This window comes from Triturus cristatus, chromosome 8 (assembly GCF_964204655.1).
Source record: "Triturus cristatus chromosome 8, aTriCri1.1, whole genome shotgun sequence".
NCBI classification, from domain to species: Eukaryota; Metazoa; Chordata; class Amphibia; order Caudata; family Salamandridae; genus Triturus; species Triturus cristatus.
The window spans coordinates 367,225,170-367,251,322 of NC_140591.1; the positions used below are offsets into that span (position 1 = coordinate 367,225,170).

The 26,153-nt window shown below is 44.7% G+C and overlaps 1 protein-coding gene across 4 annotated transcripts in view; it reads right to left on the reverse strand.

Annotated features, from left to right (window-relative positions):
• Positions 1-26,153, reverse strand: part of SPART (spartin) — a 304,345-nt gene that overhangs the window by 64,017 nt on the left and 214,175 nt on the right. For all 4 annotated transcript variants that reach the window (XM_085621718.1, XM_085621716.1, XM_085621715.1 and 1 more), the window contains exons 6-7: positions 3,430-3,588; positions 3,253-3,343 (exon numbers count right to left, since the gene is read on the reverse strand). In XM_085621718.1, the coding sequence (XP_085477844.1) occupies positions 3,253-3,343; positions 3,430-3,588 (250 nt within the window). The remainder of the gene's footprint in view (positions 1-3,252; positions 3,344-3,429; positions 3,589-26,153) is intronic.

Below are 26,153 nucleotides of genomic sequence, written 5' to 3' on the forward strand. Positions count from 1 at the left end.
TGTTATGAGAACGGACAACAACACCACAAGAACTTATCTTAACAAGCAGGCAAGGGGTGAGGGGTGATGGGGGACAACAGCATGTATTCCTACTCGAATTTACAAATATTCCGATGGGCTGAGATCAACCTCTCGGCACTTTCGGAGAATTAATTCAAGGGCAAAATGAATGCAGTGGCGGACAGATTGAGTCGAGAGATATTACGATCCAATGAGTTCTTTCTTAGTCTTAAGATATTTTGTCAGTTCTGCTAGACGTGGGGATATTAAGTGGAGAACCTGTTCGCTACTCAGCAGAATGTACAAGTACAGTACCCTTACGTCTGAGGTTCTTGTCCAGACTGAGGCAGGAGAGAGTGGAGGGGATACTGACTGCACCAGCCTGGCCATGTTCTACTTGGTATTCTCGGATATGGACACTGAAAGTAGAGAGGGAGTGGCTGCTACCATTCCATCTTTCCCCTCTGTCCTTCTCTCTGTAAGTTGGTACGCTGAGGAAACTCTGACTTGGTGATTAAGAGGATAGTGTTACTGAAGAGGACATTATCAGAAAGAGTGGCTTTGTCAATGCAGGGCTTCAAGAGAAAGTTGACTTTGTCATCGTATTCCACTAGGTGGTGTATGGACATGCAGTTGACCCCTCTATCTACTAGTTTGGTCCAGATCTTAGAATTCCTCCAGGATAGGTTTTATCTTGGTCTTAAACTGCCATCTCATGAGATCCAGCGGCCAGTGTTCAAGGCTTTTACAGGTCCTTGGAGAAATCTGCAGGAAGATCAAAGCTTAGTAAGCAGGTAATACAAGTGTTTAGGTAATATTAGACTGTCTTTCTGACCAATGTTTCTTGCTTGGGATTGGCTTCTAGTTTTGCAAGCTTTAAGAGCTTCACTCTTTGAACCTCTGAAGTCCTGACTATCAAAATCTTTTTTCTTGTTGGAATAACTTAGGCAAGGTATTTGAAGGAAATGGGATCTCTACCTTTCAAATATCCACTCCTAAGGGACTTTAAGGATAGAATTTTGCTGTACTTAGGTACGTCCTCCAACCCAAACGTTAAAACAGGTTTTCACTCTGAACAGCAGATTCTCCAGCCTATGTTCTGACTGCAGCCACAGACAGGCCAGATAGGTCTTGATGTCAGGAGAGCTATTTTGGTATACCTAAATAGAACAACAGAGGTTAAGGCTCCAGTCTCTGTTTGTTAACCTTGAATCAGTCAGGAAGGGTTACAAACTTTCAACATAGATATTGAGTAGACGTGTAAGCTGTACAATCGTATTAGCATACATGGAAATTAAAGAACCTCTTCCTGATGGATAGAGGTTAGATCAACAAGAGGGATGTCAACAACTCTTGCAGAGGTGCAGGGTGCATCCTTAGGGGAGAGCTGTGGGGCGGCCACTTGGGTGGGTGGGGGCACACGGGGAACCTTCTATGTTTTCAAATACTATAGAGTTTTGCAGGAGACAGAGATTCAAAATGTGTTTGGTTCAAATGCCTTTTGTTTTATGCTGTAAATTCCTGTTTTGGTTCTCTGTCGGTTGCCCCTGGTCTTGTTTTACCTTTCTATATCTCACAAAGTAATTAATCAGGGCAAAGGAACATGAGGCGGAAGTACTTTGTTTACTTAACAGTACTTGCATTACTCAGATTGCTTTCTTTGTCTGAAAAAAACTACCTGTTCAAACTAGGACCACTGAGATAAGAGCTTGTGTCAATGAAAGGATGTTGGTACAGTGCGCGGGGTTTATATAGTTCGTCATTTTTAGAGGATGAGTCTGCGAGGCTCAGCGCGTTTCTCACAAAGTAATTAATCTGGGCAAAGGAAGCAATCGCAGTAATGAGTAATGCAATGACTGGTAAGTATTGAAGCATTAAGGAGCATTGGAATATTAGCAAACCAGAAAAAGGTAATTTAAATGGCGCATGATGGAAAAATTAAGCTTGGTGTATTCTTTGTGGCGCCGTTACAGTTGTAAACCTGATATAGGTTAACACTCAAGTGCTGATAAGTTTTAAATCTTTAGGATGTCTGGGATCCTCAACTGATGCTTTTTTCAGATTTTTATTCCAAACTAAGGCACAAACTCTGGGTGGTGATTAAGTTTAGGTCACCAATAGGCATAAAAATTGATTTGTGATCCATATACCGAGGTAAAGGGAGAAGGACGACTGAAAGCTTCAACCATGGGGTCAAGCGACAGACTGCACCGCGAATGGAGCACAGTTCAACTACCAATTAAGTGTTTTTTATCTTCCACATCCTAGAGTGGGGTACTTTAGAAGAAGCACAATTACACTATAATGTAGAGGTAAGGCACAGGTTGCAGTTTTCTCTTCACATCCAATAACCTTACCTATGGTCAACTGGCATGCCCCAAAAAGAGCTTCAGCTCAATAGAGAAAAATAACCAAGAAAATGACCTGAGACAGATTACTGTTTGTGGTTCTCAATATATGTACGTTTTGTCAATGATAAAGCAACAAACCAAGTCCAATGGTAATAAATTCCACTTCTATATCACTATTTTATGTGGTAAAATGAAATTAAAATGTTAAGAGGAAAAACATTTAGTAAAGTATAGCTTGAAACTGAAAGAAGAATCAAATATGGAAAGCAACAACCTGGGTTTGGTGAGAAAATGGGCGCCTTTGACATCTGCTATAATGTGCGGGTTAAGGGTCCAAGTCCTGGTCCTAGTAGGACCAACTCAGCCTTCTGGACTTCCTAGTTCGATAAACTGAGTACCAATAAATTGGGTCTTCAGAATGCCCATTATTTACAAAGCTGAGGTTCAGAAATGTAGTCTGATGCAATAAATACAAATTATTAGCAATTATTACAAATAAACGTGAGATGCAATTAAGGGAAAATAATCTAGTCCTTATGTACCAAGGCTCGGTCTAGAACCATTGGAAAACACAAAGAATGAAACTCTTTTGACTCAAGGTGGGTTTTAATTGTCTACTAATATACGTTGATATACTAACGCACACAAAATTAAGAAAAATAAAGTGAGTATGTTTATGTGAATACTTGCAGAGTGCCATTTAAGTAAACATGAGTAATTCACAAAATTCTATATTAAGTCTTCCTCTAGCATTAAAGTTAAAATAGCTAATAATTAGATAAAACTTGAAAATCCTCCCATGGTATCCACAACGCTTACACAAGTGCTCTACAACCTTTACAAGGTATGAATGGAATGATTCAAGTACTAAAACCGTACTAGCAACCAAAAAGAAGCTTACTTGTGTCGGACAGTTTGCACCGTTTCAGATGCTACGCTTTTAGTAATGTTCTTTGCCGCACATTCCAAACCCTGCCAGACTGTTGCAAATCCTGCGAAGACAAAGCAACACATTGCTTACACCAGCAGTTACATTTAAAAGTTTGAAACTAATGTGTGCAATATAAATGGCAGTTACCTTGAACACCGCTTGCAGCCACCACCATGGCCCCATCCAGAGGAGATTTTCCATCTTTGTCTTTCTTCAGGGACTCAGGAATAAGTTTGCTTCCATGTTTTTTAACATGTGGGGCTAACTCTTTTCCTACACAACTTGCTACTGCACATACCCCATCAACTATTTAAAAGAAGACAAACAAACATTACTTGGACATATTTATATCAAATCGATTTTCAATAAATGAAGTTTGCTTCTTGGTGACTCTCTCATTTTCAATAGGGTCTTGTCATTATCAGCATACGAGTTCCACATCACACTGGCCAAGACAGGAAGTCGTTTCCATAGCTAATAGAACAGAGTACGCTACTAAGCAAACCTGCGTGCGTCACTATATATCCCTGACTCAGGAAGGAAGCGGCAGAGATTACGGGGCAGCCTTATCACCACTGAGGAGCACCATTCTAGTCTCGGTGGCTGCAAGGGAAAGAGGTTGCGAACTGCAGCAGGCGCCAAACGACTGAAAGCGCTATTTGAAATTGGCGTGAGGCTGTAAGCGCGCATTAAAAAACCCAGAAGGTACACTGGGCCCTGAGAGTGGGATGGGACTATGGATGATATCAGTAAGTGAGTTCACTAGGATACCAAAGGAAGCAACAAAAAACTTAGAGCCAGATGTACATAGAACTGGTCGAAAAATACTGGCTGCACTTTGCAACCAATAATTGTGCAACCAGTGTGTTAATTTGCAAAGTGAACTATATAATAATAAATCATTTTGCAAATTATCGATTTATAATGGGTCGTAATTCGACCTACTTCATGAATATTAATGAGGTAGCTCACAATTTGTGACTCACTAGGAATCGCAGCCATCACAGGGATGGTGGCCTGCTGAGGTCAACAGACCACCATGTCTGGGATGACTTTTATATAAAGCATTTTTTATTTCTTTAAATGAAACCCGTATCCTTAAAGGAAAACTGGGTCCTTTTAAACAAAAAAAATGTGAAAGTGAATTTTTTTTCATACTAGGCAGTGGCCAATGGACCACTGCTTAGTCTTAAAAATATTTTTTTTAAGCTTTCACGAAGGGGAAGGGGTCCCAGTTTATGAATGGGCTACCACCTTCTTTGAGTTGTCGGTAAACTATTAATGTTTTGTGACCACATTTCAGTTGCAAAACATTAATAAATACCACTACGTTTTGCAACTTAGAAGCGATGCCCCAAACAAGCCCCTTCCAAATCCTGAATCTGTATTTGGTCGCAAAACTAAATTGAAATTTGGTAGCAAGTTATCGAAACGCAATTTGATGTTTGGACATTTAAAAAAGAATTTTTGCAGTTGCCAACAGCCTGATTTGCAGAATCGGGAAGTTTGTGACCCCAAAAATACTTTGTACAGGGGCATGGCTAGGCACGCAGCGAAGATGGCAGCTCTACCCTAAGATCTGTAGAGCCTCCAGTATGCCTGCTGGGCTGGATCACCACTTGAATTAAATAAGTAAGCATACATGTAGCAGAATATCTGGTGACCATGGGGAGTGACCGCTGACCCACAAAACACGCTAACACCTGGCTTTTTGGACCAAAACATCTCCGCAAAAGGGCAGCACAAGATTGAGGCGCCGCCCGCCCACCCAATCCCTCGGTGCTCTCATACCCCGCTGATCTTCCTACGGAGATCGTACAACGAAATGAGACCAGTTTGGAAATCCAGTCATACCCTGATCACCTTTTGGATTTCTGGATGTTCGCAGGGTATCAACGAAATGAACAAGTTACTTACCTTTGGTAATGATATATCTGTAAGAAACATAGGTTAGTTATAGATTCCTTACTTTAGAATTACCCCCAGGCATCAGATTGGATCCGGAAAGTTTTCAGTCAGCAGTACCCCTGTGTGTCTGAAGGTGGCGTTGGTCGACTCCACGTTCGTCGTCAGCATTGTGGTCGCCGGCATGATGTCGTGGAGCTATAGACGCGTGCTGACATCAGTTCTGTACACGACTTTCCACGCCAGAAGCGCAGAGCCATGCAAGACACTGACCACTGGTGCACAAAAGTAGGGCCCTGAAAGGATGTCCTTAACCCTAGAAGTCAGTTTGCAGAACGGGGAAGATGGGTGGGGCGGTAAGGAATCTATAACTAACCTATGTTTCTTACAGCTATATCGTTACCGAAGGTAATTAACTTGTTCATCTGAAAGAAACAGTTAGTTATAGATTCCTTACCATAGATTAGATACCCCAGCAATACCAACTCCGGAGGTGGGTCTGCGAACTAAGTTCACAGCAGAAAGTCCTGGACAACAGAACGGCCAAAGAAGCCATCTCTCCGGACCTGGCTGTCCAGCCAGTAGTGTTTCGTGAATGTGTGCAGCGATGCCCACGTAGCTGCATGACAGATGGCATTTAGGGGGACTCCTCGTCCCGAAGCAGTAGTAGCTGCCGTCGCCCTGGTGGAATGGGCGCGCAACCCCACTGGAGGCTCCTTCTTAGCCAAAGAATAGCAGGCTTTGATGTACGACCCACCTGGAAATGGTCTGTTTCTGCACGGCCCGACCTTTTTTAGCACCCACGTAACCAACAAAGAACTGGTCATCCACCCAGATTGTTTGGAGTGATCCAAGTAGAAGGAAAGCGCACATTTTGGATCCAAACGGTGGAGCCTCTCTTCCTCTTTTGAAGGATGCGGAGGCGAAAAGAAGGTGGGCAAAGTGATGGTTTAGCCAATGTGGAAAGAAGTAACCACCTTGGGAAGAAAGGAAGGTCTAGTTCTAAGGATGACCTTGTCCGGATGGACAGCCAGAAAGGGAGGCTTGGAAGACAGAGCTTGTAGCTCACTCACCCTGCGTACAGAGGTGATAGCCACCAGAAAGACAGTTTTCAAAGTGAGAAGTCTGACAGGACAGTTATGCAGTGGCTCAAAGGGAGCGCACATAAGATATGTCAGGATGAAGTTCAAGTCCCACTGGGGCATTACGAATGGAACAGGAGGAAAAAGATGAGTAATGCCCTCAAGAAATCTATTGACAACGGAGGACTTGAAAAGAGAAGGCTGATCAGGGAGCTTAAGGAAGGCTGCAATGGCCGAGAGGTAGCCCTTAAGAGTGCCCAGAGAAGAGTCCTGCTGGGCCAAAGAAAGGAGGAACAAGAGAACCTTAGAAAGATGGGCAGAAAGGGTAACACAGGCTTTGCTGTGCACCATGCCACAAATTTGTTCCATCTGCAGGCGTATACCATCTTAGTGGAGGGACGCCTGACTGCCAAGATTACATCTCAGACTTCGGGAGGCAGGTCAAACGACGTCAACTGCCGCCGCTCAATCTCCACGCAAGGAAGTGGAGGCTGGAAAGGTTCGGGAGTAGGACAGTCCCCTGCTGATGCGACAGAAGATTCTCCCTTAGAGGCAGTCGGATCGGAGGATCGATGGCCATGTTGAGCAGCTCGGTATACCTGACTTTTCGTGCCCAATCCGGAGCCACAAGAATGACTTGGGCCCGGTCGCGCTTGATCTTCTTCAGCACTCGGGGCAGAAGTGGTATAGGCGGAAAGGTGTATAGAAGACCGCACTCCACTCACGACAAAAAGCGTTGCCTAGCAAGTGCCGCCTTGGAAATTCCAACGCGCAGAATTGCTGGCATTGCGCGTTCTCTTCAGTGGCGAATAGATCTAACCAAGGCTCTCCCCACTGCTGAAAGAGACCTTGCACCACCTCCGAGGGAAGACGCCATTTGTGATCCATCATGCACCTGCAGCTGAGTTTGTCCGCCCTGGCATTCAGTGAACCTGCCAGGTGTTGAACCACCAGGGATATGCCCCGATGTTCCAGCCATGTCCGGAGGCGGAGGGCCTCTATACATAGGGTCCACAACTCCACCCCGCTCTATTTGTTGCAGTACCACATGGCGGTGGTGTTGTCCATGAACACATGCACCACCCTTCCCCAGACAGAGGGAAGGAATGCTTTGAGTACAAGAGGGATCGCCCAAACCTCCAGAAGGTTGATGTGGAGCCCGGAGTCTGACGGAGACCAGAGGCCTCTGATCTACGCCTCTCCCATGTGGCCGCCCCATTCCCAGAAGGGATGCGACTGTCACCACTGTGTGTGCTGGTTGGGGAAGGGAGAGGGATCTGCTGTTGATCCAATCCTGATTCGTAAGCCACCTTTGCAATTGTTGTGCACTGCCCTCCGAGATCTGGACACATTTGGACAGATTACCTGATGCTGCGCCTACTGGAACTTCAGGTCCCACTGCAGAGCCCGCATATGCTACCTGGCATAATCAACCAGCAGGATGCAGGAGGCCATGAGGCCCAGCAGCCTCAGGGTCATTCTGACCGAAACCCAGGATAGAGGCTGAAAGATCGGAATCATAGCCCGAATATCCCGGACTGGCTGTTCGAGAGGATAAACCCGAAACTGCATAGTGTCCAGAACCGCTCCGATGAAGAGGAGCTTCTGAGAGGGGGTCAGGTGTGACTTCGGCACATTGATGGAGAACCCCAGCGAATGCAGGACTGGAGGTCTGCCGTAGTCTGAAGGTGGGAGACGACAGCCTGCTGCAAGCCCGCCTTCAACATCCAGTCATCGAGATAGGGGAAGACTCTAACCCCTGATCTACGCAGATAAGCTACAACCACTGCCATCACTTTTGTGAACACCCGAGGGGCGCTGGTAAGGCCAAAGGGGAGCACGATAAACTGAAAGTGCTTGTGGCCTACCGTGAACCGCAGGCAACGCCGGTGGGCCAGCATGACGGGAATGTGAAAGTAAGCGTCCTGCAAGTCCAATGCTACCATCCAGTCTCCAGGGTCAAGGGCAGACAAGACCTGAGCGAGCGTCAACACTTTGAACTTCTCCTTCCGGAGGAAGGGGTTGACGTTGCTGAGATCCAAGATAGGATGCGGTCCTTCTTGGGTACCAGAAAGTAGTGGAAATAGCAACTATGACCTACTTCTGGGGCAGGCACGCGCTCGATGGCACCCTTGGCCAAGAGTGCTCAAACATCCTGTTGGAGAAGGGCCAGGTGATCCTCCGACATGCAATGATACTGAGGTGGCATGAAGGGAGGGGTAGTCTCGAAGGGGAGGGAGTAGCCCCTTTGGACTATTTACAAAACCCAACTGTCCCACGTGATGGTGCGCCAGTGGGGGAGCTAATGGCGGATCTGGCCACCCTCTGGTGCTTGGTGGCCCTGAAAGGTCAGGCTAGGAGGGTTTGGAGGCTACTGCAGAGGGGGCTGTGGTGGACTGGCCCGCCAAATGGTCCCCAGCACCACGGCGGTGGTTCCCACATCCCTGGCCGCGCTGGGGTTGAACAGCATGGGCCAGTCTGTGGCTCTGGGCGGGATGTAGCGGGGCACCCCTTCCTTAGCCACAAAAGGGGTGTAAGCGTCTCTCCCCAAACAGAGATCACCTTGACAGTGGGGGACCCAGGATCCTTTATGGGCACTGAGAGCATCCTTTTTTTAGGGGACCGGTTTCACCAACTAATCCTCAGAGCCCCTAAAGAGGTCAGCGGTTTAACTGCTCACCGACAGCCCTACGGAACCACGATCTCTCTCCAAGTGTAGTACATCTGCACCATTTGAAGGGCCTAGTCTACTGTAAAACTCAAAATACAATAAGAATTTTTAATGCTGAGACAAGAATAAGCAGGGCGGAAGACTAAACAAAAGCCCAAGCCAAACACTTGCAAAATCTTGAATGCTCCATACCCTCCGTGAGGAGAGAGCTCAAGGAACAGGGAGACTGCAACCGAAGGAGCAAACTTCGCATCTTTGGTCTGCCTGAAGGGACTGAAAACTCAGCGAGTTTAGTGGCCGATTTCTTAACTACATGGATCACAGAAGTCTTCCAAATCTCCATCAACAAAGACTTTGAGATCGAAAGAGCCCACAGGATTCAAATTTCTTAGACCAAAAAACATGTCTTCTCCAAGACCTTTTATCTTTAAACCACTAAGCCACCAGTACACGGAGCAAATCCTGGTACAAAAAAGGAAGATTTGAATAATCAAGTGACAAGAGCACAAAATCTCCAACTCTCAGGACTATGCTAGAGAATCTGTCATTCGTCGGAAAAGCTTTCTGGCCTTATGGAAATGGCTCACAGAAATGAAGATTCCAATCTCACTGTCTGGCCCCTAGAAATTTCAAATCACGTTTAAAAGTCAGATAAGCATTTTCTCAGACCCTTCAGAGCTAGCGACCTTCCTTGATAACAAATTGGAATCACAGATGGACTCCCTTCCTGGAACCACTGCAAGTCTTAGCTCAGCCGGACACTCCCAATGATGCAACCGGTCCAGCGTCGACATCACCTTTATATATCCTTTTGTTGTTAGCTGGAACATTCTTGTTATATAAATACTGCTTCCTATTCCGTAACATAGAGTCTGCTCTCTGTTAACACAGTGTTATTACGCTAGCATGGTCAACTCTATGAGGGTGATGCCCGTCTCACAATTAGCTGTTCTATGCTCACATTGTGGATAGTTAATAGTTATACGGAATTCGAGACACACTTAGTCTGTTCAACTCTGTTTTCAAGGGGCGATTACAATCACACATTATAATCACACAATCAAGACATTACGTCAATCACTAGGTCAGACTCCAAGCTAAACAGTACTTGCATGCAACACTAAAGGGATGGCTTTCCAGACAGACAGCACATCTAGTAAAAGGCTGTTTGCTTTGCTGAGTACAGGGCCTACTTGTTCAACCCGCTAATTAGCTACCCCAAAGTTGGTCTAAAGAGCGTCTTAATAAGGGTTTTGCATCCACAGTAGGGCACAAGACCCTTCCACCTCATGTAGACTTATCAACACTAGTCTGATAGCGCAGTTGTGGTCTGGATTATCTGGCACACATCTCTGGTGATACTTCCACATAAAGGCAGCACACTGGCCCACTCACATAGCTCTCTCAACTTTGCTATTTTTTGTTTTTGCAACATTTCCTCGTAAACCTACCTAATATTAGCATGTCACTGCTTATGCAATAGGTGTGGATAGTATATTTTAGTCCTTGTATCGCACAAAATATACCTAGAAGCTTTTATAGAAATCTGTCAACCCTGAACCAAGTCCTTCTTTATGCAATTGTGTGTTTAAGGTGTTTGAATCACTCCTGCCAAGCAAAACGCTGTTTTACCCGCCAACAAATGAAGTTCTGGGCTAGTGAACTGGCCTCAAGGGCTCCTTTACAAGTTGATCATTTTATCAGCAGAAATCACATCGTGGGTGTAAAGGATCTGTCACACTAACACTCATTATGGTTGGGATAAAGGAACTATATCATTATATGAAAAACAGTATACAAATTAACCCATTGCCTCTATGAGTGCAAGCATTTAGGTAAACATAGGTCCATGCCTGAGATCATCCACCACTAGGTGTGCTCATGGCCACCAGCCTCATGGAGCCATCTTAAGACTAGCCTGTTAGAGAGCATGAGGCCTAGTTTATCCTGTGACGTTACCACTACAGCTAAACCACACATAGGCCGTTCACTGGGCTACCTATTCCCATTCAGAATATATGAAACATTGCTGCTTCACCTGATAATCTGTACATCTCGCAACATGCCCCCTTTCAGGTGTACATTTACCTTTCAGGTATACACTTGCGTCTCAGGGGCAGATGTACCTTCTCAGCTGATGTATGAAATTGCATGATTGTTGAACACATCACTTGGATCTCTACCTGTAGTCAACGTGTACTGAACTTGGACTGTATTCAAACCCTTGTCGTCAAGCACAAATTATACCGAGTTGACTTACCAGGATCAAGTCAAGTGTGCCAAGAACAATGTCACTCCACTCCACTACACACCCATATCCCCATCCTCACAGGATTAGTTTCCCCAGTCGGCCCTCCCTGCCGGACATATCCACTACATCTGTACTCCACTACAACTTTCCCCATGCACCACATCTCTTACAGACATCCCCTGGTGGGAAGGTGCTATAACCAGCTTCTGGACTCCCCCAGAGCCCGTGCAGGCTCCCACAGTTGTTTGTTATTACCCCGAAAGCTCTCCCATCTCTACCCCCTTCCAGGTTCCCCTCCCTGTGGGATATCTGGAACTATGAGTCACCTAATGTCTCCCAAGGCCTCTCTTAGGCCCCCTAAAGCAGGAGGCCTACCAGCAAATCAGGAAAATGACTAATGACTTCACTAAATGTTGTAGCTTTGAACACCGAGGGGTTGAACCACCCAGTTAAAAGAACCAAAATCCTAGACTACTGTAAAGAGCTAGCAGGTGAAAAGAAGCCCTGATAATGAGGAAGGGCTGGGTGTCAGAAGTGACCTGTTCTGGGGCCTGCAGAAAAAAACCATGGTATTTATGCAATTCTACAATAAATCTGGTCTAACAGTAATTATCAGAAAACGACACCAATGGCAGATGGCTACTTACCAGACTGAACAACGGTGTACAAGACATTTATGTTTTGAACATATATTCTCCCAATATAGACAATCCAATATGTTGGTGTACACTTAATAAGAAATTAGAAATCCGAAGAGATTAAAAAATGATACTGGGAGGGGATTTTAACCTCCCAATGGATCCAATTCTAGATCGTCACTCAGCCTTTAAATTCAGAACCCCTGGGAGCCCAAACAGATGCTCAATCTATGCTCCTCACACCGCCTCCTAGACATTTGGAGACCACACAACCCAAAGAGTAATGACCATATAGTTTGCTCCCTTCCCCACTCAAGCTTCTCCTTGTAGATGCCTCACTCCTAAGGGCCACTTCCGAAGCAAAAATCCATCCCATCCTCGTCTCAGACCATGCTGCACTCTATGTCCATTCTTAGCCTTCCCGATAAAGGAGAAAATCGAATTTGGCCTTTAGACACTGAAATCCTAGAAAAAGAACAAGATATTGCGGACCCAAAGAATGAAACTGAACACTCGGACACATCCTCTGAAACTCCACGGGATGTGTTCAAATGTGCCATAAGAGGGCAAATCCTTATATGAATGTCCCAAAATAATCGTGAAATTAAGGGAACCCTACAAACTCTGGGCACTGAAATCAAAAATAAGGAGGAAGCATTTAGACACTCAAACAACAAGTCCCTACTTAAAGACATCAAATAACTAAAATACACCTATAACTCCATTGTCAGTAAACGGGCATATATATGTGTGCATGCTAAAAAATCCAAACAATTTCTATTTCGCAAATAGAGCCGGCAAAATGTTTGCCAACACCCTCAAATTCAAAAATAACCAAATCACAAATATTATGGCCCAAGATGGTTCTCGTAAATTAAAAACCAAAGAGATACTTGAGGTCTTAAAAGATTTTTATGAAAAACTATACACCCCACAAACATCATGCAACAACACAAAGTGCCTGGCGATTCTCAACTACCTCCCTATTGCTTCAGTCTCTTACTCAGACAGAGCGCACTTAAACCAACCAATAAAAACTGAAGAGATTGTCAAGGCAATAAAATCAATTTGCTCCGAGAAGGCACCAGGCCCCAATGGCTTCCCCATCATCTTCTTAAAAACTTTTACAAACTCTAGCATCAGGCATCATAAAAGGACCCTTAATCACTTTACTCTCCAAGGCAAAGTATCTGGAAAGGCCTCAGATTCCACGATTGTGTTGATTCTGACCCCAGACATCTCCGTGCCATCTCACTACTAACTATGGAAGCCAAATTATTTGTCAAAATTCTAGCCAAAACATTCGAAAATTGCATCCCCAAACTTATCCACAGCTTCCAAACAAGCCTCGTCAAAGGGCGTCTTGCCAGAGACAACATTTGCACTTTCTGCCACATAATAGAAAATGCCTGCCTTTCCTCAGTCCCAACTATCTAGTCCTTCCAGTCTCATAACCTTGGTAACTCGTTTATTAATATAGTTATGGCCCTTTATGCTAATCCCAAAGCTTAAATAAGAATAAAAGGCACCACCTCCACATCCTTCGACCTATACCAGGGTACAAGGCAGGGTTGCCCTCTCTCTCCCCTTGCTCTTTCTACTGCTCGCTATTGACCCCTTACTTAGATTATTCAACCTCACCCCTGAAATTTGGGGACTTCTATTCAACAAAACCGCAGCATATTTTGCCTTATTCCAGAAGACATTGAACATGGAATCCTGAGTATCATAAATTTCACCCATGAGATTTTCAGGGGTTTCTGGATACACTTTAATCAAGGACAAAACCGAGGTTTTTCAGCTGAACCCATTATGCTGCCCCTCACATTTAGGTGACTGAGGACTCAAGCCGCAGCCTAAACGCCTTAAGAATCTGATGCTACCCACCACAAGCTTAATAAGGGTGAGTTACCTCGTGTTGCCTCTTACTTGTGATCTTTCCCTACATTGGGTTCATCTATGTTTTTCTCACTGCTGGTTGTCAAGCATGCCTCCTTGATACTCCACACAGTTGACGCATGTCACGGCTTACCTATGCCCAAGCACATTATCAATATGCTATGACTGTGTAAGGAACTCCTAGCACTACGCATTGTCCTAGTTATTTTGTTTTTAATATTCTCACTTCTTTTTATTTCACACGTTGTGATGTAAATCACTGGTACCACACATTTTTTTAGGGTGCTGTACGTGTGGTCAACACTGACACCTCCATGAGGTTGTGACCACCACCAAAAAAGTGTAGGTAGTAACTATCCTGGTCCTGAAGAATTGCCATTTAATAGAAAAACAGGCAAGAAACATGTTGACCTTTTTAGCACATACCCTCACACACCTAAGAGTGAGAATGTGCATTTCACTTTGGTTTTAATCAGGGTAGTGACCACAATTCATTAAAATAGTTCTGAGTGGATCATTGTCTCCTGTTTTAATTTCACCCACCCTACACATCACCATCACCTACACTAGTTACTATAAGGGCCCTCACACGCACTACACCCATCGGCATTGGAAAAAAAGACCTCCGCAAAGAAGGCCCCGTCCGGGTGCCTGATCGGGTATTGCACCGCCGACCCGATAAGGAGCTAGACCCGATGATGAAGCAAGACACCTGCTTGTTGGGTGTGTGAGGGTCTCCTTTCCATAAGGAGTGATTTCTTCTACTGCCTGCCCCTTGACTTTTACCTTGGCACCTCCTGTTTACTGACCACAACCTGCTATATTGTAGGAACTACATACCAATCCTGTTTCACTAGCTAATGTTAGTATGTCATATATATGTAAAAGGTTATTATGAGCTCCAGAGTGAAATGTGTATTGTAGCAATTGTGGATTATGTTCACGCCACACATCTGCAAGCCCCAAAGCCGACAGGAAGTCCGCTAAGTCAGAGCAAGCATTGGGGGGCATCTAGGTGGGTAGCAATCCATCTGACCACTTAAGTGTCATATTCAGATCCCCTTCTATCAATAGGTCTCCACTTGGCAGATCCAGAATCAGCTTACTAAAATCTGGTAGGGTTATTTTCTGGAGCGCTGGGGAAATGAAGGCCAATAGTATGTTTGTAGATTTTCCCTCTCATGTGCCAGTCACCCTACGCATCTGCCCTGTGCGTCCACCCAGACACGTTGCACAATGAAGGGGAAGCGTTTCCGTAAAAGTATGCCCATCCCTCTGGATCCAGAGGTAAACCCTGCGTGCGCGAGAAATCTGAATACCCATCTGTCTAAGGCCTTGCAAGAGCTACCCGCCAGGTGCGTTTATTGTATGAGGACAATATCTGGAGCTTAACGTTTTATGAACTGAAGCACTATCCCCTCTTGAGTTTGTCTCCTAACTCATTCATGTTCCAAGAGAGCATTTGAAGCAACGTCTCTGCCTTACTGTCAATCATAGATGGGTCGATGTAGGCTGTCTCCCTCATCCTGGTCCGGAGATCTTCCGCAGTGCGATGGCCAAGCCGTATACCCCTCTTATTGTCTCACTTTGCTCGAGGTTGTGGTCTAGGGATGTCATATGGTTTCTTGGTCATGTGCTGTGGGAATTTTATGGAACTTGGAGTCTTCCTACTCTATGTCTCAGCTGACTGAAACATAAATGAAACTAAAACTTGCCCCGTTAACGTGGTGTGTCCCAACCCCCATCCCTGCATGACGGTTTCTGAACTACCCGCATCCCCAAACGTGCAGAGCGCCTGTTGCCACCCTTTGAGGCTGGACTGTTCCCATGAGGAACAGGATGAAGACTGATTTGCATATGGCTGGGACTGAACTGGGGTGGCAAAGTGAGCTAAAGAATGATGATGGATTAAACCCAGATCTGTGACTGGGGGTGAGTGTCTGAAAGGTTTCAGCGATCCATCCATCATCTCATTGTGTTTGCTTTGTTCACCCTAAATTGGCAGGGAATGCCTAGACGTGGGTCCGTTGCTCACTTAGCCACTGGATTCAAACAAGCATGCTGATGAGGGGTGAAACCCCGAAACCAGTCCCAGAATGCTGGTTTCCGGTCCAGGGAAGACCTGGCTTGGCAGTTCAGGCTGGATTATTCCCATGAGGAACACAGTCATAACTGATTTGCATATGGTTGGATCTGAATTGGGGCGGCGAAGTAAGCTGAAGAACTATGATGGATTAAACCAATATCAGTGACTGGGGGTGAGTGTCTGAAATGTTTCAATGCTTAGTCCATCATCTTCTTGTGTTTGCTTTGTTCGCCCTAAATTGGCAGGGTATGCCCAGATGTGGGTCCCTTGCTCACTTTGCCACTGGATTCAATCTAGCCTGGCTGATGAGGGGTGAAACCCTAAAACCGGTTCCAGGATGCTTGTTTCCGATACAGGGAAAACCTGGCTTGGCAGTTTGGGCTGGACTGTTCCCATGAGGAACAGGGCCAAGACTGATTTGCATATGGCTGGGTCTGAAGTGGGGTGGCCAAGTGAGCTAAAGAACAGTGATGGATTCAAAAAAGATCTATGACTGGGGGTGAGTGTCTAAAAAGTTTTAGTGCTCCGTCCATCATCTCCTTGTATTTGCTTTGTGCGAATTTTGTAGTAATTTCAATGGAGATTGTGCAGTCAGTAACAAACAGTGTGCAACACACCATCATTTGGCAATATATTTAAAACAGTGTGCTCCAAAATACACCACCAGCTCCAGCTACATACTACACCCATACCATTCTCTTGCTGAGTGGGTGTGGCTCATTTCCTATAGTTTGCCTTTGTGTAACGCATGAATTTTTTACAATCCCTATTAGTTTAGTCATGATAACACTGAAGGCATCACCCTCAATTTTGAAAATTGTTCTAGCACCACTGGTTGGAAGGTTATTATTGTATTTGTTTTTGATCCCATGAGGGAAGTTTTTCCATGTTGTGCTTGGTGACCACAAGTGTGGCTATCGTGCTATGGGATGCAGCGCTTAGAATGTCCTACTTTATTGCTTTTCTGGTGACATTTTTTGTCTCCGCTAACACAAACCTCACTATCAACTTACAACCGATATACAAAAAACTCGCTTTGTTTTCATCAACTATTTCAACTGTTATAATTAGTTCCAAAAGCAAAAAATGTATTAAAATCCAATGTCAAAGTTCTGGATAGTAAATTCAAAAGGATAGAAAAATTGGGTTTCACAAACAAAAAACGGGCATAACCTGCCTTTTCCCAACTATTTTCTTGGACATAATATTTGAAATATCTGGTTTATTTTAGTTCTCTTGCTCCGTCTTGTGGCTGAATTTAGTATTTTCCGATCTCGCCTCACAACCGCGGAAATACTATCTCTATGGTTCATTTACACCTATAATATCATCCTAATCGCTCTGTGTATGCTAAACCAATAGCATTTTATAACAGAGAAGAGAATAAAGGAGAATAACACAATTCCCGCAACACATTTTTATAGTCACCTATGGTACCGCCAAAGCCATCCATTGCGCTTGGTCCACAAATACGTACTTCTTTTCCTTAATTTCCCATCTTCTTTAAAATGGTCCTTTTCGTATAGTATACCGTCCTCAGATTTCGTAACCTCCCGAAAACCACAAACTCCTTTCTGACTTCATCCACCCTTCAAAACCAAAAAGGCTTTTAAGGGCACCGTCTACCCCAAATTATTCAAGAGAGATAAGCTGAAGATTGGAAGAGGTACATGCCAAAATGAATTTCAAATGCCTAAACATGGCTACACTTGCATCACTCTGGGCAAACTAATTTGGAAGATATGGCTGGGTTTAGATTGGTCTAAATGGTGAAGCTGCCAGTAATAGCACCCTTTTCGCCATGATGAGCATGGCGGGTCTCTAGGCGGAACGTGGTTCTAAACTACAGTATTTTATGTACACACGTATGTTTATCGATGCCACATCAGTGAAAAAAAATGTGCCCATAAAATACGTGACGTGTACCAAGCTTAGTAATAAATACACTTCTACTCTTTTACTACAGTGCTAGGGCCGAATTCGTTATCACCAAACTGCAGTGTAACCGATATGGTAAAAAAAGGTTACTTGTGTTTGGTAACAATGTTTCTGGTAGATACATAGTCTGCCTGCAGATTCCTCTCCATGTGTACATTCCTTCCAGGCGTCAAACAGGTCTGGAAAAACATGTTCCCCAGCAATGACTCTATCGTCGCCAGGTGGCGCCACAAGGCTCCAGCCGCAATACCACCTCCAGACGGGTCATCACCAGAGTACGCTAAGGGGCAACAGGCACACTGGAGTCAGTTCTAGATCTTTTTTCCGTGTCCAATTCAAAAGAGGGGGATAGGAACCGAATACTGAGTGCCAACAGATCAGCGTACCAGATCCACTTCACCCAGTCTACAGCGATTAGAATCCGCTGAACTCGATCCTCCCACACCTTCCGCACAGGCAGGGCTCCAGGAATTTCTTTTGGGGTGGGCCAAGGGTGCATTTGGGTGGGTAACTGCGGGCCCAATTTATCGCTTCTTGTGGTAGCATACAAGCCCGAGATTACATCATATCTACTTGCAAACAGTCACCATGATACAACGGATCGATTCTGTGTGTATACAGAGCATGGGGGGGGGGGGGGGAGTTATTTGAAAATAAGAGCAATGTCTGGACCTAAGTGCACACCCTCAAATTTCAGCAGGCTTCAAAACATGTACTTCCAGGCCCGATTTCCACTTTTCTACCATCCCTCTCCTGTGCACCTTATCCCACAACTGACCTTGGGCCCCAGCACCATATGCAGTAAATATAATTAGCACACACTTTATAATATGTTCCACAGTTGCCTTAATGACCCACCTGCTAATTAAATAAAAACAGAGAGGTCATGACAGGGCTGACTTTAGTGCGAAAGTCTTTTTTGGCGCCCCACCAATCACCTCTTTCTCCGCAGATACCATTGCTATCACCCTCCAACAGTGCCCTTCATCTCTCCGCAGCCACTCTCTCATATGCATTTCATTTGTTGTATAGCACTACTCATATAAGTGTAGGGTGTCACAGTACTTTACATCACGCATGCATTACACAGAGACAATGAATCATACAAGTATCTAAATCAGTCTATAGGGAATGCCACATAAGCCAATGAGTATCATAATGTGTAGGAATCACATATCATCCATACTGGTGGGAAGTATATTTTAAGAGGGTTTGGGCTGGGGAAGCACAAAATCAGGATTTAAAACATACCCCAGTGGTTGGGGGTTGGCTTTTCTAATAAAAATGTATATCGGGCCAAACGTTTTAGCAACGTAAAAATAATGAAAGACTGGGGAAGTTATAACTATATAGTAACACAAAAAAGTGAAGTTGTAACTATACCATTCATGTTTGTATGTAGCTCTTTGATGACAGTTTATAGGTCCCTGTCCTATGTTAGGATTTTAACTTCTGAACTGCAAGTAACACAAGAATCTCTGTGACAAAGGCAGTAACCCACTGAGCTATCCACATAAAATACATCTTATCTGCATTTCAAAACTACCAACAGGTAAAAGATTGCTTTCCAACAGGATCATTAATCACCAGTTATCTGGACATCTTTATTGTTGACTTGCATCCATGGCCATGATACTGATAAAAACAATTTAAATGAAGCGTACACAAAGTATGTGCCTTGCTGGGCCTGTGCAGATTTAAAAAAATAAAAACAAATAGTAACACTTTCTCCTACATACTCTGTTAGTCAAACTTTGTGTCACAGCCTGCTCTAATATGCAGCCGCAGGGGTCAGGAAAAGTGAATCAGAATAAACAAACTTATTTTCTCCAGTGCTGATCAGAAAAGGAAATATCCACACAGGAGGACGGTAGGCAAAAGTTACTCGGTGAAAAATAATTTGCCCCCTTCGCCATGCCCCTTTTGTTCCTGCACGACACAGCCCACCTTTCTAAAAGGAGTTGGGTGATTGGGGATGGCTGTGAGAAAGAGCCCAGGCCCAATCACGCAACTCCCAGAATAGGAAGAAAAACAACGTTCGGAGGAATGTTTTAAACTATAGTGCCCATTTTCTATTGGCCTTCATGTCCTCACTGCGAGGGCCAAGGCTCATGTTTGGGTGGGCCAGGCCCACCCGGCTCCCTGCTAACACCGGGCCTGCTTCCGCATAAGTCTGGATAGAAGAGGATCGGAGCAAAGTTTGGAGCAGGCCCAAACATAAAGGCACTCTCAGGCAAACATCTGGTGGGAACATTAGGCCATACCATTGAAGACACTGCCTTTTCTGGTCCATTGTAGGACATTCACTGTCACAATGAGAGAACTTGTGTATGGGCCAAAACTGGGACGGCTCCCTATCGCACCCATATCCATTGGCAAATTGCCTCCTAACTTGAGGGTCCACAACCCCACACTGCCTTGCTTGGTAATAAATGGACAATAGTGGTGATGTCTGGACACTGTCACCTGGACAGCGCCACCTGAGGTGGAAGGGAGAAAGGCATTCAGGGCAAGAGGGGCCACGCACAGCTCATGCACATCTATGTGCGGGCACTGCTCTGACATGGACTTCAACACAGGCGCCATCATATTGCCCAGAAGAGTACCCAGCCGAGACAGGAGGCATTCGTGATCACAATAGCTGTAAAATGACTCTGAAAGTTGGAAAGGTTCATCCACCAGTGCAGATCCTGAAGCAGGCATGCCTCATTGTTTGGCCTATAGACTCCATGGGGTCAGCGTTCAGATGGGCCTTGTTCCTTGGAAGTCTGCCTTTGACACGTTGTACTTGCGTCTTGATTGGTCCGGATGCATCCAGATGGACTTCTATGTGGTTCCACCTTTAGTAGCCTACTACATCTCAAACATTTGAGCTCCCTTGTATTTGCCTTGTATGACCAGCTGGCACACCTTAAGTTTGACTTGGAGCTTCGGACTTCTTACATAACTTTTTTTCCTGATGAATCCAGCATTCTTCAAGGGACCAAAACATCAACTTCAGGGGTTATTGGCCAATGAAATATTGCAGTTTTGCATGTGGAAGGTTTAATTTGTTACAAAGGTATGCTTGAACACTTAAAAGTCAATTTTTACCCTTGTTGTTGTATACACTTTTGCACCGCACTTTTTTTCTTTACTGTGTGATCAAAAGAGTATTGAGTGTCATAACCTTTATGATCAGTTGTTGATTTATTCGTTCTTGTTTATTTATAATCTTATTGTTTCTTCATGGCAAAGTGTTTTAGATTCATCTTCTTTTCGTGTTCATTTCTCGATCTCACAATTGGAATCATCTACCCTTCTTTGAATTACATTACCTGTAGTACTATTGGGTATTTATATGCACCCTTAGACTTAGCAACAAACAGCATCCACAGTGTCAAAATCCCTCTTCAAGGTCTGTTTTGATGCTGTAAAGCCATCACTCACCAGGTCAGTGAAAGGATTCCTTATATAGTCTGGCAAGCAGTTAGCCGGATGTTTCACTAGTTCCCATAATGTGTGTAGTGGCCTAAAAGGCAAATTAATTCAAACCTGGGGCAGATTTACATTGATCGGCAGCATATGCTCCCTCAGGATGTGCCTGCACGCCGCCACAAGAACACAGTATCAAAATTTCATACACAGAAAGAATTGTGATGGGTAAAAAGAAGAATATATTCTTAATAAATTTATTGTCCAAGTACAAATCGGCAAACACGTGTTTCTGGATTAAAAAAACACTTACTCAGGGCCTATTTATTAGGTCCAATAGTCCAATAAATCACTCAATACGTATTTTCAAAGAAGGTTGCCCTAATATCATTGATGTATTCAAGTTTCAAATGAAAGGCAGTTCTAGTATAACAAGAAAAGTAACCGGCATAGATCAGTGTATGAGCAACAACAACAAACAAGCATTGGCATAGCCAATAGGTCTTGCCTTTGGGACCTTATAAGTGTTTAGCTATGCAACAGTTGCATAACTAAATACTTATAAGGTCCCAAAAGCGAGACCTATTGGCTATGCAAAGCGGCCGCGAAAGTGAAAGTGATGGCGATCACATCAAACATCAAAGCGGCTGCGAAAGTGAAAGTAATCGCGGTAAAGCGCGGCGCGCGCGCCCGCCCGCACACATGCACTGTAGCTCTATGCTGGCCTGGTAGCACTTTTTGGAGCCCTTTCAATAAGTCTCGCCAGACCAGCGCATGCGCTGGGTTAGGCGAGATCTAAAAAATAATACACATATACATGGATTTGGAACAGGACTTGGAGCGGTTCCAACACTGCGTCTTCTTGTACTTGGCAACAAAGTTTTGCTTCGTGTTCTTTGAAGGCCTTAGGGTTTGCCGACGCGCAGTCTTTGCAAGCCTTGGAGTTGTGGCTCGACCCCAGATACCACAGGCAAACCTGGTGTGAAATCTGTCACTGACATCTGCTTGAGACACAGTTTAAAACCTGTGGTCTTAGGGGGGTTTACAAAAGCAACTGACACCAGCGCGCAGGAGTGGCCCTTTTACAGGCCCCCCACACATCACTTTTGAAGTGGCTTGGCATCAGTGTGGAGCAGCACATCACTACCTTCTGGTGCACTGAGGTATTAGTAAAACAGTTTCCGGATTCAGTCTGATGCTTGAGGAATATTCAAAGGTGAGGAACCTGCAGTTAGATGTCTCTGTCAGAACTGTTGGCGGAATTCTGCAGAATCTCGCATAGCTTTTGTGTAACTTTGTGGAATTTTGCAGAGTGAAACTCAGCAAGTTCCGCCCACTCCTGGATTTGACCAGCGTTTTTGTGGATGATTCATTAATTGATACGACCCAAAACTTTCATGCAGTGTAAAAAAAAAAAACATGCAAGGGGAGGCACTATAACAAGTGTCTAACTCCAAGCAGAGGTGGTGGGAACCAAGAGGAATTGCGAAAACAAGGCTGCCAACAGTAAGTTGAGCACCTTCAGCTGTGTGCAGTGGAGGATGAAAAATAAGTGAATCTTAAAAAAAACAATGAAATTCATTGAGAAAAAACTGTTAAAACAGAGGGGCTCATCACAATGTCGGGCGGATAGCCACTGACAGGCCATCTGTGTCGGTCCCATGACAGTCAGGAACTTGGTCCGACCACCCCGTTATGATGCCAGTGGTTAGAACAGAACCTGTGGGGGGAAAGACCACCGCTTTCAACAGGATCTATCACCCAGTCAGAGCGATGGTCATTATCATATTCCCTAATGACAGTGGAGCTGAGCAGGCACCGCTATCGGGATAATGATTGCAATTTCCGACAGCCTTTTTATGGCGGCCCCACCGCCATGGAAAGGCTGTTGGAAATGGCATTTGGGTGTCCCAAACAGGTCACCCTCCATTGCGGGTCACTGAAATGGGGCCCTGGGAGCACATGTAGTGCCCCCACACACAGCCATGCACCACATGGTGCATTGCACACAGTGCATGGATGTGCATATATTGTCCTTTTTCATTGAGGCATGTGCTGCAGCCCTTTACCTGGGCCGCAACGCAAGCCGCAATGGAAAAGGCCAGTTTCCAACCACCACATCAGCAGTCCTGTCATAATTTGGTGGTCGGAACGACCTCTTGCATGTTGGGCGGTCGTCTGACTGCCGTGATGTTGCAGCTCGGCATCATAATCAGGCCCTGAGTTGTGGGTCTTGATGAAACACAAAAGTAAATTTACTGAAATTTGCCAGTTACAGTTAGTACACACACAACACATGCCATAATTCACACTGCTCACCAAGCTCAAAACGGCAATTTGCCAAAGTACAGAAACAAAGAAAACAGCTATCAAGAGAACAACTTGTTAGGCACTGTGAGTTATGGTGTGTGTCCTTGTGCCTTGCTTACAAATCTGTGCATGTAATCTGTTGTGAAAGGAGCCACTGTAAAATCCAAGTTAAAGAGAAGTTATGGTTACAAAACAAAGCCTTGACAACCAATGAAATACACCAGCTATGGTGAAATAACCTAACCAGAACTTGCACCCAGCCATGCGCATTGCTTGTGACTTCATATGAGATCCTTCATATCGTGTTAAATAACATCATAGATGATATCACCCAATGCACTCATACTTTGCTCATTTCCCTTTGGAAAATTATTTAAAGTACATTAATATTTACTAAGAATGTCGTTAAACACTTCTACAACTAATGACGCCATCATTGCAGAACTCTTGATCCACGTAATGTAAATATGAGTACACTATGTACCAATTCTGTAACCACTACTACAGAACCGCAGGACCTAAAAATAGCTCGTCCTCATCAATTCTCCTTCGCAAATGCGAGCGGGCGAGTGGATTTGTCGAGCCCTGATAGCTCTTTAATATTTTAACCCATTATCATAATACAAATAAAAATAATATCGAGCAGATTGCAGCGGTCAATAATCACTATAAAATAGCCAGTATAGACAAAGTAACTGACTATTTAGCTACAGTCCATGCACAGAATTAAAAAATACACCACAACATACCACATAACTTTTGTAAAAAGCAAAATACACAGTATCATAATGGAACTTATCTTCCATTATTTAGAAACATTCCCATACAATATAATAAACAGACCACCAGCATCATACCACTGCACATCCATTGATAAATACAAAGACAAATAATGTTCATTAAGTCTGGCTATGACAAGCAGGAACAGATGAACAAGTTACTTACCTTCAGTAATGCCTTACCTGCTAGAGACTAAATCCAACAGCAATTTCCTTACCCGTTGAACTTCTCCAGGGGTCAGACTGGATCCAGAAGATTTTTTGTTAGCAGTACCACTGCACACCGGTAGGTGGCATCGATCAGCTCTGCGTCTGTTGATGTCCGCTCCGGAAGTTAACTTGCAGTACCTACATAGGCGCAAAGCAGGCGCACTGACGTCAGTGGCTTTTCACGACTTTCCACGCCAGAAGCGCTGAGTCATGAAGATCACTGACCACTGGTGTGTCAAAACTATGGCCCTGAAAGGGATCATCTCTATTTGCAAAGTGGGTAGGATGGATGTGTCTGTAAGGAATCTGCGGCTAGATATAGTATATACCAGATAGGGCGATACCAAAGTTAAGCAACTTGTTCATCTGATAGAGACTTCTAGCCGCAGATTCCTTACCTTTTGAACAGACACCCAAGCAATACCATTCCCGGAGGCGGGTCTGCCAACTAATTTCAAACGAGAAAGTCCTGCAGGACCAAACGGGCAAAGTGCCCATTTCTGCGGACCGGACTGTCCAGGCAGTAGTGCTTGGCAAACGTGTGCAGAGAAGCCCATGTTGCTGCCTGACAGATGTCCAGAACTGGAATTCCGTGAGCTAACGCAGTGGTCGCAGCTTTAGCTCTAGTGAAATGAGCTTGCAAGCCTTCAGGAGGTGGTTTCTTTGCCAGTGCATTGCAGATTCTGATGCAGAGCACGACCCATCTGGAAATGGTCCGCTTCTGCACCCCCTAACCTTTCTTTGCACCAACATACCCCATGAAGAGTTGGTCATCCACCCAGAACTCTCATGTGCAGTCAAGGTAGAACGACAATGCTCTTTTTGGGTCCAGACGGTGGAGTTGCTCCTCTTCTTAAGAGGTATGTGGAGGAGCACAAAAGGTGCCTACTTTTGGCAGAAAGGAGGCCCTTGTGCAAAGCACCACTTTGTCAGGATAGACAGAGATAGGGTGGCTTAGATTATAAGCCCTGCAGCTCACCCCTTCTACAGGCAGATGTAATTGCCACAAGAAAGGCTGTTTTCACTGTGAGAAGTCTGCGGGGACAATTGTGTAGAGGCTCGAAATCAAAAAAGTCAAAATCAAATTAAGGTCCCACTAAGGCATAATGAATTTGGAAGGAGGGAAGAGGTGAGTTAGACATTTGAGAAATCTATGTACAATAGGGGACTTTAAAAAAGAGGGTTCATCAGAAAACTGCGAGAATGCAGAAATGGCAGATAGATAGACTTTAAGAGTGCCCAGAGCAGAGCCCTGCTGGGCGAAAAGAAAACATGAAAAGCAGAACTTCAGGAAGAGGAGCAGAAAGGGGATCAATGGAGTTTCCTGCACACCATGCCACAAATGTTTTCCAACTGCAGGTGCACACTATCTTGGTTTAAGGACGCCTGGCTGCCAAAATAACATCACAAACCTTTGGGAGGAGTGTCAAAATCTGTCAACTGTAGCCGCTCAATCTCCATGCAAGAAGGCGTAGAGTTGACAGGTTTGTGTAGAGGACCCTCCCCTGCTGCTGCAACAGACGATCCTCCCGAAGGAGCGGCCTGTTCAGAGAATCGATGCCCATGCTGAGAAGTTCGGGATACCAGACTCCCCGTGCCCAGTCTGCAGCCACAAGGATGAGTTGGGCCCAGTCGTTTCTGATCTCTTGAGAACCCTGGGTAGAAGTGGAATGGGAGGGAAGGCATAT